At 46.6% G+C, this 16,212-nt stretch overlaps 1 protein-coding gene across 1 annotated transcript in view; it reads left to right on the plus strand.

The window, feature by feature from the left end:
• Nucleotides 1–16,212, plus strand: part of dgkb (diacylglycerol kinase, beta) — a 66,758-nt gene that overhangs the window by 5,765 nt on the left and 44,781 nt on the right. The window contains 8 exon segments of the mRNA XM_056287064.1: nucleotides 3,190–3,218; nucleotides 4,689–4,762; nucleotides 7,339–7,413; nucleotides 9,794–9,800; nucleotides 10,242–10,314; nucleotides 11,055–11,081; nucleotides 11,084–11,147; nucleotides 11,502–11,658. Of these exon segments, the coding sequence (XP_056143039.1) occupies nucleotides 3,190–3,218; nucleotides 4,689–4,762; nucleotides 7,339–7,413; nucleotides 9,794–9,800; nucleotides 10,242–10,314; nucleotides 11,055–11,081; nucleotides 11,084–11,147; nucleotides 11,502–11,658 (506 nt within the window).

Below are 16,212 nucleotides of genomic sequence, written 5' to 3' on the forward strand. Positions count from 1 at the left end.
TCTTATAGCTGGTAAACTGGAGACACTAAACCAGTCGTGTGTCCATCTTAAAGCTGGTAAGCTGGAGACACTAAGCCGGTTGTGTGTCCATCTTATAGCTGGTAAGCTGGAGACACTAAGCCAGTTGTGTGTCCATCTTATAGCTGGTAAGCTGGAGACACTAAGCCAGCGTGTCCATCTTATAGCTGGTAAGCTGGAGACACTAAGCCAGTCGTGTGTCCATCTTAAAGCTGGTAAGCTGGAGACACTAAGCCAGTCGTGTGTCCATCTTATAGCTGGTAAGCTGGAGACACTAAACCAATCGTGTGTCCATCTTATAGCTGGTAAGCTGGAGACACTAAACCAGCGTGTGTCCATCTTATAGCTGGTAAGCTGGAGACACTAAGCCAGTCGTGTGTCCATCTTAAAGCTGGTAAGCTGGAGACACTAAGCCAGTCGTGTGTCCATCTTATAGCTGGTAAGCTGGAGACACTAAACCAATCGTGTGTCCATCTTATAGCTGGTAAGCTGGAGACACTAAACCAGTCGTGTGTCCATCTTATAGCTGGTAAGCTGGAGACACTAAACCAGTCGTGTGTCCATGTTATAGCTGGTAAGCTGGAGACACTAAGCCAGTCGTGTGTCCATCTTATAGCTGGTAAACTGGTGACACTAAGCCAGCGTGTCCATCTTACAGCTGGTAAGCTGGAGACACTAAGCCAGCGTGTGTCCATCTTATAGCTGGTAAGCTGGAGACACTAAACCAGTCGTGTGTCCATCTTATAGCTGGTAAGCTGGTGACACTAAGCCAGTCGTGTGTCCATCTTATAGCTGGTAAACTGGTGACACTAAGCCAGCTTGTGTCCATCTTATAGCTGGTAAGCTGGAGACACTAAACCAGTCGTGTGTCCATCTTATAGCTGGTAAGCTGGAGACACTAAGCCAGCGTGTGTCCATCTTATAGCTGGTAAGCTGGAGACACTAAACCAGTCGTGTGTCCATCTTATAGCTGGTAAGCTTGAGACACTAAGCCAGCGTGTGTCCATCTTATAGCTGGTAAACTGGAGACACTAAGCCAGTCGTGTGTCCATCTTATAGCTGTTAAGCTGGAGACACTAAGCCAGCGTGTGTCCATCTTATAGCTGGTAAACTGGAGACACTAAACCAGTCGTGTGTCCATCTTATAGCTGGTAAGCTGGAGACACTAAACCAGTCGTGTGTCCATCTTATAGCTGGTAAGCTGGAGACACTAAACCAGTCGTGTGTCCATCTTATAGCTGGTAAACTGGAGACACTAAACCAGCGTGTGTCCATCTTATAGCTGGTAAGCTGGAGACACTAAGCCAGTCGTGTGTCCATCTTATAGCTGGTAAGCTGGAGACACTAAGCCAGCGTGTGTCCATCTTATAGCTGGTAAGCTGGAGACACTAAACCAGTCGTGTGTCCATCTTATAGCTGGTAAGCTGGAGACACTAAGCCAGCGTGTGTCCATCTTATAGCTGGTAAACTGGAGACACTAAACCAGTCGTGTGTCCATCTTATAGCTGGTAAGCTGGAGACACTAAACCAGTCGTGTGTCCACTTTATAGCTGGTAAGCTGGAGACACTAAACCAGTCGTGTGTCCATCTTATAGCTGGTAAGCTGGAGACACTAAACCAGTCGTGTGTCCATCTTATAGCTGGTAAGCTGGAGACACTAAACCAGCGTGTGTCCATCTTATAGCTGGTAAACTGGAGACACTAAGCCAGTCGTGTGTCCATCTTATAGCTGGTAAGCTGGAGACACTAAACCAGTCGTGTGTCCACTTTATAGCTGGTAAGCTGGAGACACTAAACCAGTCGTGTGTCCATCTTATAGCTGGTAAGCTGGAGACACTAAGCCAGCGTGTGTCCATCTTATAGCTGGTAAACTGGAGACACTAAGCCAGTCGTGTGTCGATCTTATAGCTGGTAAGCTGGAGACACTAAGCCAGCGTGTGTCCATCTTATAGCTGGTAAACTGGAGACACTAAACCAGTCGTGTGTCCATCTTATAGCTGGTAAGCTGGAGACACTAAACCAGTCGTGTGTCCACTTTATAGCTGGTAAGCTGGAGACACTAAACCAGTCGTGTGTCCATCTTATAGCTGGTAAGCTGGAGACACTAAACCAGTCGTGTGTCCATCTTATAGCTGGTAAGCTGGAGACACTAAACCAGCGTGTGTCCATCTTATAGCTGGTAAACTGGAGACACTAAGCCAGTCGTGTGTCCATCTTATAGCTGGTAAGCTGGAGACACTAAACCAGTCGTGTGTCCACTTTATAGCTGGTAAGCTGGAGACACTAAACCAGTCGTGTGTCCATCTTATAGCTGGTAAGCTGGAGACACTAAGCCAGCGTGTGTCCATCTTATAGCTGGTAAACTGGAGACACTAAGCCAGTCGTGTGTCGATCTTATAGCTGGTAAGCTGGAGACACTAAGCCAGTCGTGTGTCCATCTTATAGCTGGTAAACTGGAGACACTAAACCAGCGTGTTTCCATCTTATAGCTGGTAAGCTGGAGACACTAAACCAGTCGTGTGTCCATCTTATAGCTGGTAACCTGGAGACACTAAACCAGTCGTGTGTCCACCTTATAGCTGGTAAACTGGAGACACTAAGCCAGCGTGTGTCCATCTTATAGCTGGTAAACTGGAGACACTAAACCAGTCGTGTGTCCATCTTAAAGCTGGTAAGCTGGAGACACTAAGCCGGTTGTGTGTCCATCTTATAGCTGGTAAGCTGGAGACACTAAGCCAGTTGTGTGTCCATCTTATAGCTGGTAAGCTGGAGACACTAAACCAGTCGTGTGTCCATCTTATAGCTGGTAAGCTGGAGACACTAAACCAGTCGTGTGTCCATCTTATAGCTGGTAAGCTGGAGACACTAAGCCAGTCGTGTGTCCATCTTATAGCTGCTAAGCTGGAGACACTAAGCCAGTCGTGTGTCCATCTTATAGCTGGTAAGCTGGAGACACTAAGCCAGCATGTCCATCTTATAGCTGGTAAGCTGGAGACACTAAGCTAGTTGTGTGTCCATCTTAAAGGAGTCGCTGTACAGTTAAGTAGTAATATGAGTAACACTATATTGAGATTATTCGTGTGTTTTGCGGTGATGTGGTCAAGGCTAGCCGTGTGTAGTTCTTCTCTTTAAGTGTGTTTTGTGTTGACTGCTTGTGTTGTGTCCATATAGGTGAAGTTAAATATGATTATGGCATACTGGTAGGAACTGTCAAAGGTTAAAGGTTAAAAAGGGTGTAAATTCATGATTTTAATATAAAAGCTGTAAAATTATAAAAACTGTAAAAATCATTTACTGTTGAGAAGACAAGTAATGAATATTGTAAGGCTACAGTTTTCTGAGGTTTTGACAAGCAAGCAAGCAAAATTGTGTTCATATAGCACTTTTAAAAACATACAGTTACAACCTGCTTTACACTGCATTCACAAAATACGAATAAATACCCAAAATAAATTGAATGAATATGAAAACATGGCACAGTAACAGACCAAGGTACAAACGAAACAAAACCGATGTCGGGGGTGCGGCTCTATAAGAAGGCCTGTGTGGAAAGATGGGTGTTAGAAGCCGCTTAAGACAGTCCGGAGCTGTAAAACCCGGTAGGGATTTATGTCCTCCTAGCTCTCACGCCGTGTTCACCGAGCTGAAAGGGACGAGGAGCGAAAGGATGTTGTGTAACGCAGATAAACTTCCGTGAACCATCAGTGAAAGAGTCAGACCATCACTCAGCCAATCAGATCCCAGTATTCTCTGTGACGCGTGTAACACAGGTTATACGGCTGTTTATCTAAAATGTTTATGTTTATTTGGATCCCCAGTAGCTGTTACCCAAGGCAGCAGCTACTCTTCCTGGGGTCCGCATTAAAAACATCCATCTGCACACATGTTTTCACACGCATGCGTGCATAAATAAGCACAGAATGTGGCCTGGGACGTCTGACCCCGGGTTCTGAGGGTCCCCTTCATGTCCACTACTCCCTAAGTACGTGTCAGCCCAAGCGCTGGCGGTGGAAACCTGCAGCTGTGGGGACTGGAAGAGAAATGTGATGAATCATATCCCAGTCACATTCATCTCTGCCCTCGCTGGCTAACCAGTGTAATAATCAGGATTATTATTTATAATTACAGGAAGTAATGGATCACTGTGGACTGGACAGGGAGCTCATTAATTCACCCTCGGCCTGCTGGGAAAGCAGACAGAGAGAGTTGAGCGCTTCATCTGTGTCAGGGAGCACACCGGCGCACGTGGCTCGCCGGGCGAGTTATTCCACACAAGCCGCAGGAAGTTGATCTGGATGAGGGCTGCTGGATCAGAGCTGGCTAACGCCGCGCCACGCCGGGGCTCCTGCTCGCCGTCTGGCCACTCCTTCATTACCGCTGAAACTCGTGGATTTCCCCAACACCACCGTCTCCCATCAGGACATAGGGGAGAACACCCTCTGGATCACCCAGCAGGTTGGGAGTCATGAATCGGCAAACATGTGTTTTCCTGTGAATCTGTCGTGTCTGGGAAGCTTTCAAATGAAAGAATGTCAGTAAAAGGTTAAATTGGGCGTTGGTGGCAGCGCAGCTTTATCAAAGCCTTGTTGGCAGATGTGCTGCTGACGGACAGCTTTGTCAGACTGAAGAGAATTCCTGACCGTGTGTTTTGTGACTCCTTCTTCATTCAGATCACAACAATAGAGGGCACTCATCCTCTGCGGGTGTGTGTCGAGCCTGAGAGCGGCGGGAGGCGAGGAGAAAGGTAAGCGCTCCCTCTGTCTCAGGGCTCTACAAGAGGCCCTAAGCCTGCGTTTCAGCCGGCATGGCCCCCCGTGCCCCCGAGAGCTGAGCTTTACCGAGTCAAATAAAAAACACAATAACATTAAGCTAATTCACCAGCCGCCTCCACAGCAGGCTAGCGCCCCTCCTGACACCCTCCTGGATGTCACGTCTCTGGCTGGCACCGGTGGTGAAGCCGGTCCTCCTTCTTTCACCCAGGGCTAATTGGGTTATTACTGAAACATATTCATTCACCCCTTATTACGCTGGGGTACCATTTGTTTAAATTATGAGATCAAAATACGACTTGAGCCAGTTGATATAATGAAGTTGAAATTAAAATGAATTAGTCTTTCTAATGGCCTCTCCTCAAGGGGTCTTTTTGTATGTCCCTGCCCCGCTGCCTTGTCCTCCACGTTGTCACATTAGATAGCATGGCTGTTGGCTTTATGTGCAATATAATGGTGTTTGAAACAAGCCTTAGAGCACTGCCAAGTCCTATCTGTCATGTTGATGTGATGTGGTGTGGTGTGATGTGATGTGGTGTGTTGTGATGTGATGTGGTGTGGTGTGATGTGATGTGGTGTGATGTGGTGTGATGTGGTGTGATGTGGTGTGTTGTGATGTGGTGTGATGTGATGTGATGTGATGTGGTGTGGTGTGATGTGATGTGATGTGATGTGGTGTGGTGTGATGTGATGTGGTGTGATGTGGTGTGATGTGGTGTGATGTGGTGTGTTGTGATGTGGTGTGATGTGATGTGATGTGATGTGGTGTGATGTGATGTGTTGTGATGTGGTGTGATGTGGTGTGATGTGATGTGGTGTGATGTGGTGTGGTGTGATGTGGTGTGATGTGATGTGATGTGGTGTGATGTGGTGTGATGTGGTGTGATGTGGTGTGATGTGATGTGGTGTGTTGTGATGTGGTGTGATGTGATGTGATGTGATGTGGTGTGATGTGATGTGATGTGGTGTGATGTGATGTGATGTGATGTGGTGTGATGTGGTGTGTTGTGATGTGGTGTGATGTGATGTGATGTGGTGTGATGTGGTGTGATGTGATGTGATGTGTTTTGGTGTGTTGTGATGTGGTGTGATGTGATGTGATGTGATGTGGTGTGATGTGATGTGATGTGATGTGGTGTGATGTGATGTGATGTGGTGTGATGTGATGTGGTGTGTTGTGATGTGGTGTGATGTGATGTGGTGTGATGTGATGTGATGTGGTGTGATGTGATGTGATGTGGTGTGATGTGATGTGGTGTGTTGTGATGTGGTGTGATGTGATGTGATGTGGTGTGATGTGATGTGATGTGATGTGATGTGTTTTGGTGTGTTGTGATGTGGTGTGATGTGATGTGATGTGATGTGGTGTGATGTGATGTGATGTGATGTGATGTGTTTTGGTGTGATGTGATGTGATGTGATGTGATGTGATGTGGTGTGATGTGATGTGATGTGATGTGATGTGTTTTGGTGTGTTGTGATGTGGTGTGATGTGGTGTGGTGTGATGTGATGTGGTGTGTTGTGATGTGGTGTGTTGTGATGTGGTGTGATGTGATGTGGTGTGACGTGGTGTGGTGTGATGTGGTGTGATGTGATGTGATGTGATGTGGTGTGATGTGGTGTGTTGTGATGTGGTGTGATGTGATGTGATGTGATGTGTTTTGGTGTGATGTGATGTGGTGTGGTGTGATGTGGTGTGATGCGATGGTGTGATGTGGTGTGATGTGGTGTGGTGTGGTGTGATGCGATGGTGTGGTGTGATGTGGTGTGGTGTGGTGTGGTGTGGTGTGATGCAATGGGTGTGTGGTGTGGTGTGATGCGATGGTGTGGTGTGGTGTGGTGTGGTGCGATGGGTGTGGTGTGGTGTGGTGTGATGCGATGGGTGTGGTGTGGTGTGGTGTGATGCGATGGATGTGGTGTGGTGTGATGTGGTGTGGTGTGATGTGGTGTGATGTGATGTGGTGTGGTGTGGTGTGGTGTGATGTGATGTTATGTGGTGTGATGTGGTGTGGTGTGATGTGGTGTGGTGTGATGTGGTGTGATGTGGTGTGGTGTGGTGTGATGTGGTGTGGTGTGATGTGGTGTGATGTGGTGTGGTGTGGTGTGGTGTGGTGTGGTGTGATGTGGTGTGATGTGGTGTGATGTGGTGTGGTGTGATGTGGTGTGGTGTGATGTGGTGTGATGTGATGTGGTGTGGTGTGGTGTGGTGTGATGTGATGTTATGTGGTGTGATGTGGTGTGGTGTGATGTGGTGTGGTGTGATGTGGTGTGGTGTGATGTGGTGTGGTGTGATGTGGTGTGGTGTGATGTGGTGTGATGTGGTGTGGTGTGGTGTGGTGTGGTGTGGTGTGATGTGGTGTGGTGTGATGTGGTGTGATGTGGTGTGGTGTGATGTGGTGTGGTGTGATGTGGTGTGATGTGGTGTGGTGTGGTGTGATGTGGTGTGATGTGGTGTGATGTGGTGTGATGTGGTGTGATGTGGTGTGATGTGGTGTGGTGTGATGGACGCCTCCTTTCTCCCATGTTCTCCCTCCATTCTCACCTCTTCAGGATCTACAGGAAGTTTCAGAATCTTTTGAACCCAAGACAAGTTTACAGTCTGGCACAAAACCAACCCATGCCAGGGTAAGTAAGAGGGCCCGAAGAGCGACAGACGGATGGATGGATGGATGGACGGATGGATGGATGGATGGATGGATGGATGGATGGATGGATGGATGGTAAGAGACTAACAGACACACAGGTCAATGGATCGATAAACTGTCTGATAGACAGACAAACAGATCGAGATGGACAGAAACTTGGATATAAAATCAAAATTCCCCCAGTCATGATCCGGCTTTCCCGTCCCCTTCCAGAGCCAAGTGCTCACAAGTGGAGCGGACTACGTCGGTGTTGTCCTCACCGGCATGTAATGAGCAGGACGGCATGCAGGACGGGCTGCGGGTCCCACAGCCTTCACCCAGTGCACAGACGCCGCATGCAGAGCGCAGGTCAGAGCACACAGACAGTACCGGAGATGGGAATTATACCAGCAGTGAGTCCATATCAGCATATGTGTGGATGGAGGGATGGCTCCATGGAGGACAGACAGGTACAGAAGGATGAACTTGTTTCTGTACCACTTGAGCACGCACACAGCTGACAGCATCCTGGCGCAGGGGCTGGACGCCGCCTGGTTTCCTACCCCTCACATCTGTGATTAAGGAAATAAATAGATCATTTACGTGCATAAGACTCCTTCACTTTTGAGTCTACGCCCTCTACGTTAACAAAGGCACGGCACGCCTCGGTGCCGTGCCGCGGTGCTGTTTGGCTTTGATTAGGTTTGAAAACAGAATCCTTGTGCCTTCTTAAAAAAGGAGACTAAATTAATCTACAAGAACGAAAGGAAATACGTCGTAGCTCATGTAGGAACCAAACCCTAGAAGGGGGTTTTCGGCACATCAGGTGGCGTGGCTTTGTTTCTCGGGTGTTGCCAGCTCGGCCCGCTACATGCTGAAGGATGGTCTGTGTTAACCGGACTCTCGGCACCAGGAGGTCCTGAGAGCCGAGAACATTCCGAGTGACCTCGGCCCGCCCTAACCTTGTTAATATTTTGTCAAGTGTACGTAATGCAGTTTCCATTAGCAAGGTGACCGGTCACCGCTGGATGCTGCAGGCCGAGGCAGCCGCACACACTGCTGTCAATTAGCTGCTCGGCTAACGCAATTAGGACAAATTAAGTGTTTGTTTCTTGGTATTTAAATATCCCCAAAGTTGCCTTTCATGTTGGTGGCTGTCTGTTCTGCATCTAATACGGTTTGCAGTCCCAGTTGGAGAGTAATTGAGTGAATCATTTATCCGCCATACGAGGCTCGGAGGCCGCTTCATTCAGTTAAGGCTTTGTTATTGTGAAGGAACGGAAGATGTTGGACTGATCATTGCCTGTCATGATCCAATTAGCCCTCCAACAGGCATCCCAGCTTGCCGAATGAAGAATTGTGGATGCGACATGTGTTATTCTGTGGGATCAGAGGCGTGGCTGAGAGAGAGCTGTATTCTGGTGAGTACAGGAAGGTGAAATGTGGCTGTGGTTTTATTGTTTGGCTTAAATTATGGAAACGGCACCAGGCATGGATTTGTTTTTAGTGTAGGGGTTTAAATTAATCTCAGATTCATCTTTCCTTTTTTAGGGCCTGAACACCAGAGGAGCCAAGGGCCCTACGGCCCATGGTTTCTGTAAGGATTAGTAAAGTCTATTATTATTATTGTTAGTTTTTATTATTATTATTGTTAGTTATTGTTATTATTATTATTATTATTATTATTATTAAGCCCTGTGAGGAACTGGCAGCCTGTCCAGGGTGTCTCCCCGCCTGCCGCCCAATGACTGCTAGGCTAGACTCCAGCATCCCCGTGACCACGAGAGCAGGATAAGCGGTTTGCATAATGGATGGATATTATTATTATTATTATTATTATTATCAGTCTTCCTACATTTTTGGCTGTACAAGCCAAACTGCTTGGTAGATTTTTCTCAAACTTTCCGGGATCATAGGGGTCGATGTCAAACAGAGTCCTTAATTTTGGGGCTGTTCAGACCAGGCTTCTAGCGCCACCATCAGGTCAAAGTTGCACTTTTCACATTGCTCTATAGGTGTCATATGATGCATCTCCTCATCACCTTCGATGTTCCCAGAGGCCATTTTCTTCCCTAGATTTTCCGCCATTTCGAATTTTCTGAAAAACCTTCTCGTCCTGTCTCCTGCGAGACCATTTGACCTGTTTGAACCAAGCTGTGTTCTGTTCAGTGGACAGTCATCAAAAATGATCAAGTCTTGTGAAATTCCAAACATTATATGTGCAACCTTCTTTCAACCTTTTCTGATGCTCTTACCTGGAGTATTGAGCGTGCATAACGACATCATACGAACAACATGCGTAAGGGTGTTTGCGGTCTACGCTCCTAAACAGGAAGTTGGCATATCTTCTAAATCTAAACCTTTGGTCCAATTGTCACCAGACTTGGTGTGCAAGTTCAATACCAGGCCCTGAGGCCGCATCCACTTTATTGAGTAACTGCACCTCAAGGGGATGCTATACTAGAAATACATTCAAATGGTCCCTTCACCTTGACCATGTGTCTGATTTGAGTGCAACCAACTTTGTGGCACACGTGGCTCAAGGCTGTCTATCTGTCTGTCTGTCTGTCTGTCTGTCTGTCTGTCTGTCTGTCTGTCTATCTGTCTATCTGTCTGTCTGTCTGTCTGTCTGTCTGTCTGTCTGTCTGTCTGTCTGTCTGTCTGTCTATCTATGTTTCTGTCTGTCTATCTATCTATCTATCTATCTATCTATCTATCTGTCTATCTGTCTATCTGTCTGTCTGTCTGTCTGTCTGTCTGTCTGTCTGTCTGTCTGTCTGTCTGTCTGTCTGTCTGTCGGGTGTTTACTGTGTTTCTTGGTAGGCTGAGTTTCTTCAGGATGGTCCAGGTTCCAGAGTTGTGGTCTGTGGTGGAGGTGGACGGTGGATCCTGGACATCACAAGTACAAACTGAACATGTCATCTTAACGTCCATGTGAGGACTCCTCGTTACGCGTTTCATTCTTGTCTCTCCTCGTTGGACATGTTGTCCCTGTAGTGTGTCCATGTGAAGGAGACCTGAGGGAGTTCAGTTTTCCAGTGGAAACAGAAAAGTCGTGATCCTCCCCACGCACGGCGTCTCACACACACACTTCTCTTTGTTCTCCTCCTCACTTCCTGATGGTGTTTTACACAGCAGTAAATCCAAGACAATTCTTTTTTTCTTTTTTTTTGAAAATTGTGTTTGTTTTCATTAGTTTTGCAAAATCAACAGCTGTCTTGTAATTCTGTGTGGAATGGTGAAACACACTTGTTGGTCCATATATAAACACTTTCATTACGTCCAGGCCTGTGTATTCAGGGGTGGTAAAATGAAATGATTACGTGAGTTGGGAAAACAACATATTAGTCATTTGAAAAAAGATCTCCTACCAGGCTTCTATTTGGTCGCCACGACCGGTTACTTGTTCAGCCTCCTCAAAAATTGCCTCAATTTTTCATCAATCAAATCAGAGAAAGGTAATAACCTACCGGCACAAGTTGTGTCTAGAAATAGACCGTACAACTGGACGTTCCTGTTGGCTCTGGGAAGCATGGATGTGTATCTGGCTGGCGTCCGGTCAGCTCTGGCGGCGGGTCTGTTTTGTCCATTTCTCCTTTGTTTGTTTGCTTTCGAGTCGTGACATGTGTCCTACTGCTCCAGATAAGGCCGACCTGGACAGGAACTCCCCGGGTGTGTACTTCCTCTTGGCACCGGCAGCGACCTGGCAAGATGTCTGCAGGGGGGGGGGGGTCCATATATGTGGAGACACACAACAGCAAGAATTCCACATTTCTTTTCCATATGCGTTTCCCTCCATTTCAGATGTTGCAAGAATACACACAAAGCATCCCTTCCCGTTCATTCCACTGCATGTTTTACTTTGTGTGCCTGCACGTGACTCATCATATGTCAGTCCTACTGTCCCGCTTTCATGTCCGTCTACATGATGGGTTTCATTTGCACAGACCTGTTTTTGTGGTGCTGTTAAGCTTCACATGTTCCATGTGTCCATCTCACAGAGACACCTGTGTATCTGGACAGGACAGCTCACTGTAGCTTCATATATGTGCATATGTAGCGGCCTGCCGTTGCTCTCTGTGAGGTCACAAAGGTGGAGAACCTTCTGCAGATCCCGAGGAACACGGAGAACAGCACGGAGGTGATGCTGGACTGCTGGAAGATAAATGTGACGGCCACAGACGAAGAGGAGCAGGGCCAGCCGGTGCCTTACAGCATCATCAACAGCTACTTTTCTACCGGCGTGGTGAGCCCCACATCTACTTTCTACCGGCGTGGTGAGCCCCACATCTACTTTCTACCGGTGTGGTGAGCCCCACATCTACTTTCTACCGGTGTGGTGAGCCCCACATCTACTTTCTACCAGCGTGGTGAGCCCCACATCTACTTTCTACCGGCATGGTGAGCCCCACATCTACTTTCTACTGGCGTGGTGAGCCCCACATCTACTTTCTACCGGCATGGTGAGCCCCACATCTACTTTCTACCAGCGTGGTGAGCCCCACATCTACTTTCTACTGGCGTGGTGAGTCCAACATCTACTTTCTACCGGCGTGGTGAGCCCCACATCTACTTTCTACCGGCATGGTGAGCCCCACATCTACTTTCTACCGGCGTGGTGAGCCCCACATCTACTTTCTACCGGCGTGGTGAGCCCCACATCTACTTTCTACCGGTGTGGTGAGCCCCACATCTACTTTCTACCGGCATGGTGAGCCCCACATCTACTTTCTACCGGCGTGGTGAGCCCCACATCTACTTTCTACCAGCATGGTGAGCCCCACATCTACTTTCTACTGGCGTGGTGAGCCCCACATCTACTTTCTACCGGCGTGGTGAGCCCCACATCTACTTTCTACCGGCATGGTGAGCCCCACATCTACTTTCTACCGGTGTGGTGAGCCCCACATCTACTTTCTACTGGCGTGGTAAGCCCCACATCTACTTTCTACCGGTGTGGTGAGCCCCACATCTACTTTCTACCGGCATGGTGAGCCCCACATCTACTTTCTACCGGCATGGTGAGCCCCACATCTACTTTCTACCGGCGTGGTGAGCCCCACATCTACTTTCTACCGGCATGGTGAGCCCCACATCTACTTTCTACCGGCGTGGTGAGCCCCACATCTACTTTCTACCAGCATGGTGAGCCCCACATCTACTTTCTACTGGCGTGGTGAGCCCCACATCTACTTTCTACTGGCGTGGTGAGCCCCACATCTACTTTCTACCGGTATGGTGAGCCCCACATCTACTTTCTACTGGCGTGGTAAGCCCCACATCTACTTTCTACCGGTATGGTGAGCCCCACATCTACTTTCTACCAGCGTGGTTAGCCCCACATCTACTTTCTACCAGCATGGTGAGCCCCACATCTACTTTCTACTGGCGTGGTGAGCCCCACATCTACTTTCTACCGGCGTGGTGAGCCCCACATCTACTTTCTACCAGCATGGTGAGCCCCACATCTACTTTCTACTGGCGTGGTGAGCCCCACATCTACTTTCTACCGGCGTGGTGAGTCCCACATCTCAGTCTTCATGGAAGCTCGCTGGGGGACTACTACTACTACTACTACTACTACTACTACTACTACAACTACTACTTTCGGCTGCTCCCGTTAGAGGTCACCACAGCAGATCATCTGTTTCCATCTCTTCCTGTCCTCTGCATCTTCCTCTGTCACACCAGCCACCTGCATGTCCTCCCCCACCACATCCATAAACCTCCTCTTTGGCCTTCCTCTTCTCCTCTTCCCTGGCAGCTCCATATTCAGCATCCTTCTCCCAATATACCCAGCATCTCTCCTCCACACATGTCCAAACCATCTCAATCTTGTCTCTCTTGCTTTGTCTCCAAACCGTCCAACCTGGCTGTCCCTCTAATATACTTGTTCCTAATCCTGTCCTTCTTCATCACTCCCAATGAGGGACTGATCACATGTAAAGGACATAAACACCAATGTCTAGAATGACATTAAAATGTAAAGTATGCATCATCTGTCAATCCCCGTCTATGAATTAACAAAAACACAGTGTTACCGTATTACAGAGCTGTTAGTCGAAGTGTATTCTTTTCTTCCTATTTGTTTTGATCACGTTCTAATTATTAACTTTATTGAGATGTGCTCAAGCCTCAGTCGTCTCCTATTGATGAATACGTCCTATCAAGTCTCGGCGCACCTCCTCGGCCCTCTCTGGCATAATCACAGAGATTACACGTCGCTCATGTCGGCCATTACTGATAAATGTCAGGGGAAATATGGTAATTGACATTTGCAGGTGGTGGTGGTGGGGGCGTCTCCATGCTGTGACCTTCGCACACAGCCAGGAAATAAGTGATGCATGGTCTCACAAATGTTAGTTAAATAACACCCACAGACCGGGCCCTAATGACCAGATCAGATGATATTAGGGGACAGGTCTTGTTAACATTGTGATAGAGGGAGTGAATGGATGGTGAAGTCTGTGTGTGGTTCCCTGAACATGTGCTGGTTCTGTGTGGAGGGGAAATGGGTAGCGGGGAGTTTCAAAAGCCCCCTTTAAGAAAAATATGGCTTTTGTTCTCTGCTGATCTTACTGTCAGACCTGCATTTACAGATCCACACAATATAATGTGATGTAATAATCCCTGTGCCCATAATCCAGGGTTACCCCTCACTCACAAGCCCAATTCAGACAATAAGGAAATGTACTGCAGACAAGTTACCCCTTTTCTTTCTTGCATTCATTTTTTAATCATTATTATTATTATTATTATTATTATTATTATTGGTTTCTGTAAGGATTATTAAGGTCTAATATTATTGTTAGTTTTGATTATTATTATTATTATTATTATCATTATTGGTTTCTGTAAGGATTATTAAGGTCTAATATTATTGTTAGTTTTGATTATTATTATTATTATTATTATTGTTATTAAGCCCTGTGTGGTGGCCTGGTGGCCTGTCCAGGGTGTCTCCCCGCCTGCTGCCCAATGACAGCTGGGATAGGCTCCAGCATCCCTGCAATCCTGAGAGCCGGATAAGCGGTTCAGATAATGGATGGATGGATATTATTATCATTATTATTAACATTATTATTATCATCATTATTTTTGGCTTTGTGTTTTTGTTGAAACTTACTGAGGCAAGGATGATTGTCAAGTGGTGCTCTCTGTGAGGCACATGCTAACATTGGAAAGAAGATCTCGTACAAGAATAAAATAATATTTTGACTTAAAATCAGAAAAAATAGATTCATGTCCCAGTAAAAATGTTTGAGAAATTAGAATTAAAATTTTGAAATGACGTATTAGTTTTTAACGCCATTTACCATAATGATAATAAACTAGCTGATAATATTATGATCAAACCTGCTCGTCAGACTAATTCATGAATAAAAAGCAGATGGCTACAAACAGCAGCCTTGGCTCGTGTGTTTTGTCACACGGCTTCCTGCTAATCTTCATCTCTTCATAAAACTGGTGGAATGTCGGCTCGGTGTGATCCAAGTTCCTACTTGCCAAGGCTAATGCTATTATCAGAAAGGAAAAAAATGTAAAAAATAAGTTTTGCCTGAATCCTTGACAAAGTCATTGTAAGTGTAAGGCTGGGATTAGCACCAGCAGCCTTGCTGATGACAGATGAAGTTGTTTGCAGGGGATTAAGGAGATTTCGAGCTCTCTGTGGAGTCGAGTGTGATATAGTATTTTGTTACGGGTGTTTCACATTAAGTTTTCTTGCTTTGTGTCCAAAGGAGAAAAAAAGACACAATAAAGATTATGCGTCAAGTCAACCTCATAATTACCTCAGAGATTATGCAGATGAAGAGAGATTGCTTCTGTAATGACACCGGCGAAATCCAAAGATCAGCAGAAGCTCTGTAATGATCGCCTGCGTCGACGGATGGACTGAACGCGAGGTGACGTACACTTGAATTTTCTCTAATTTGCCCAAAGTTTAAACCACTTTAAATATGTGTGTTATGAAAAATACCAGAAAAATAAAATAAAAAAAATCAAGTCAAAGGCCTGTTAAACAAACCATCAGCCTGTAATTGATGAACGGAAGCAGTCACGGCGTCTCTCTCCAAACTCAGAGTCCGTATCCTACATCTCAGGTGATCCTTCCCAAATAATAGAGACGCAAACTTCTAGTTTTTATTTATTTATCTTTTTTTTGGGGGGGGGGTAAATATTTCAGCCTGGCCCCCCTTCCTCAGCCAGTCAGAGCCACATTTTGATAGAGAATTAATGGCGCGATCCCTTTGGGAGGATGTGGAAGTGACGTGCGGTGTAATGATCTCAATCAGGGGCAGGACTAATCACTGAGTAGCTCACTGCTGTAATGCAGTCAGTTGCCGTAATGACCCGGGCGCTCCTGTCAAAACCATTTTTCTCTCTCCAGTGAAAGGCACATCAAGCCTGCCTGGGCTCACTCATAATTGGACTAAACTTTGAGCTATGAGGGGACATTATACATGTCCTGTATTAATTTGGGTGCCAGATTTTTACAGTGGTAATTATTTGAGGGCAGCTGTGGGGGGAGAGCTGAGTGAATGAGTGACTTGATGTCGACCCCCCGGCCCCAAGGGGCCAAGGCTCCATGATGTGACTATGTCAAAAAAATGTTGGATTGTATGGCGTATTAAGTACATTTACCCATATTAGAAGATTATCCTGGTGGGATGCTCAACTTAATGATACATGACATCTACACAGCATTTTAAAACAGGCTATTAAAACATTCTTAAGTAGGAAAAAATACCTTTTTGTTAACTCCATCAAAACACATCACATTCTCACCCATGGTGTCCTA

Source organism: Lampris incognitus, chromosome 9, assembly GCF_029633865.1.
Source record: "Lampris incognitus isolate fLamInc1 chromosome 9, fLamInc1.hap2, whole genome shotgun sequence".
Lineage (NCBI taxonomy): Eukaryota > Metazoa > Chordata > Actinopteri > Lampriformes > Lampridae > Lampris > Lampris incognitus.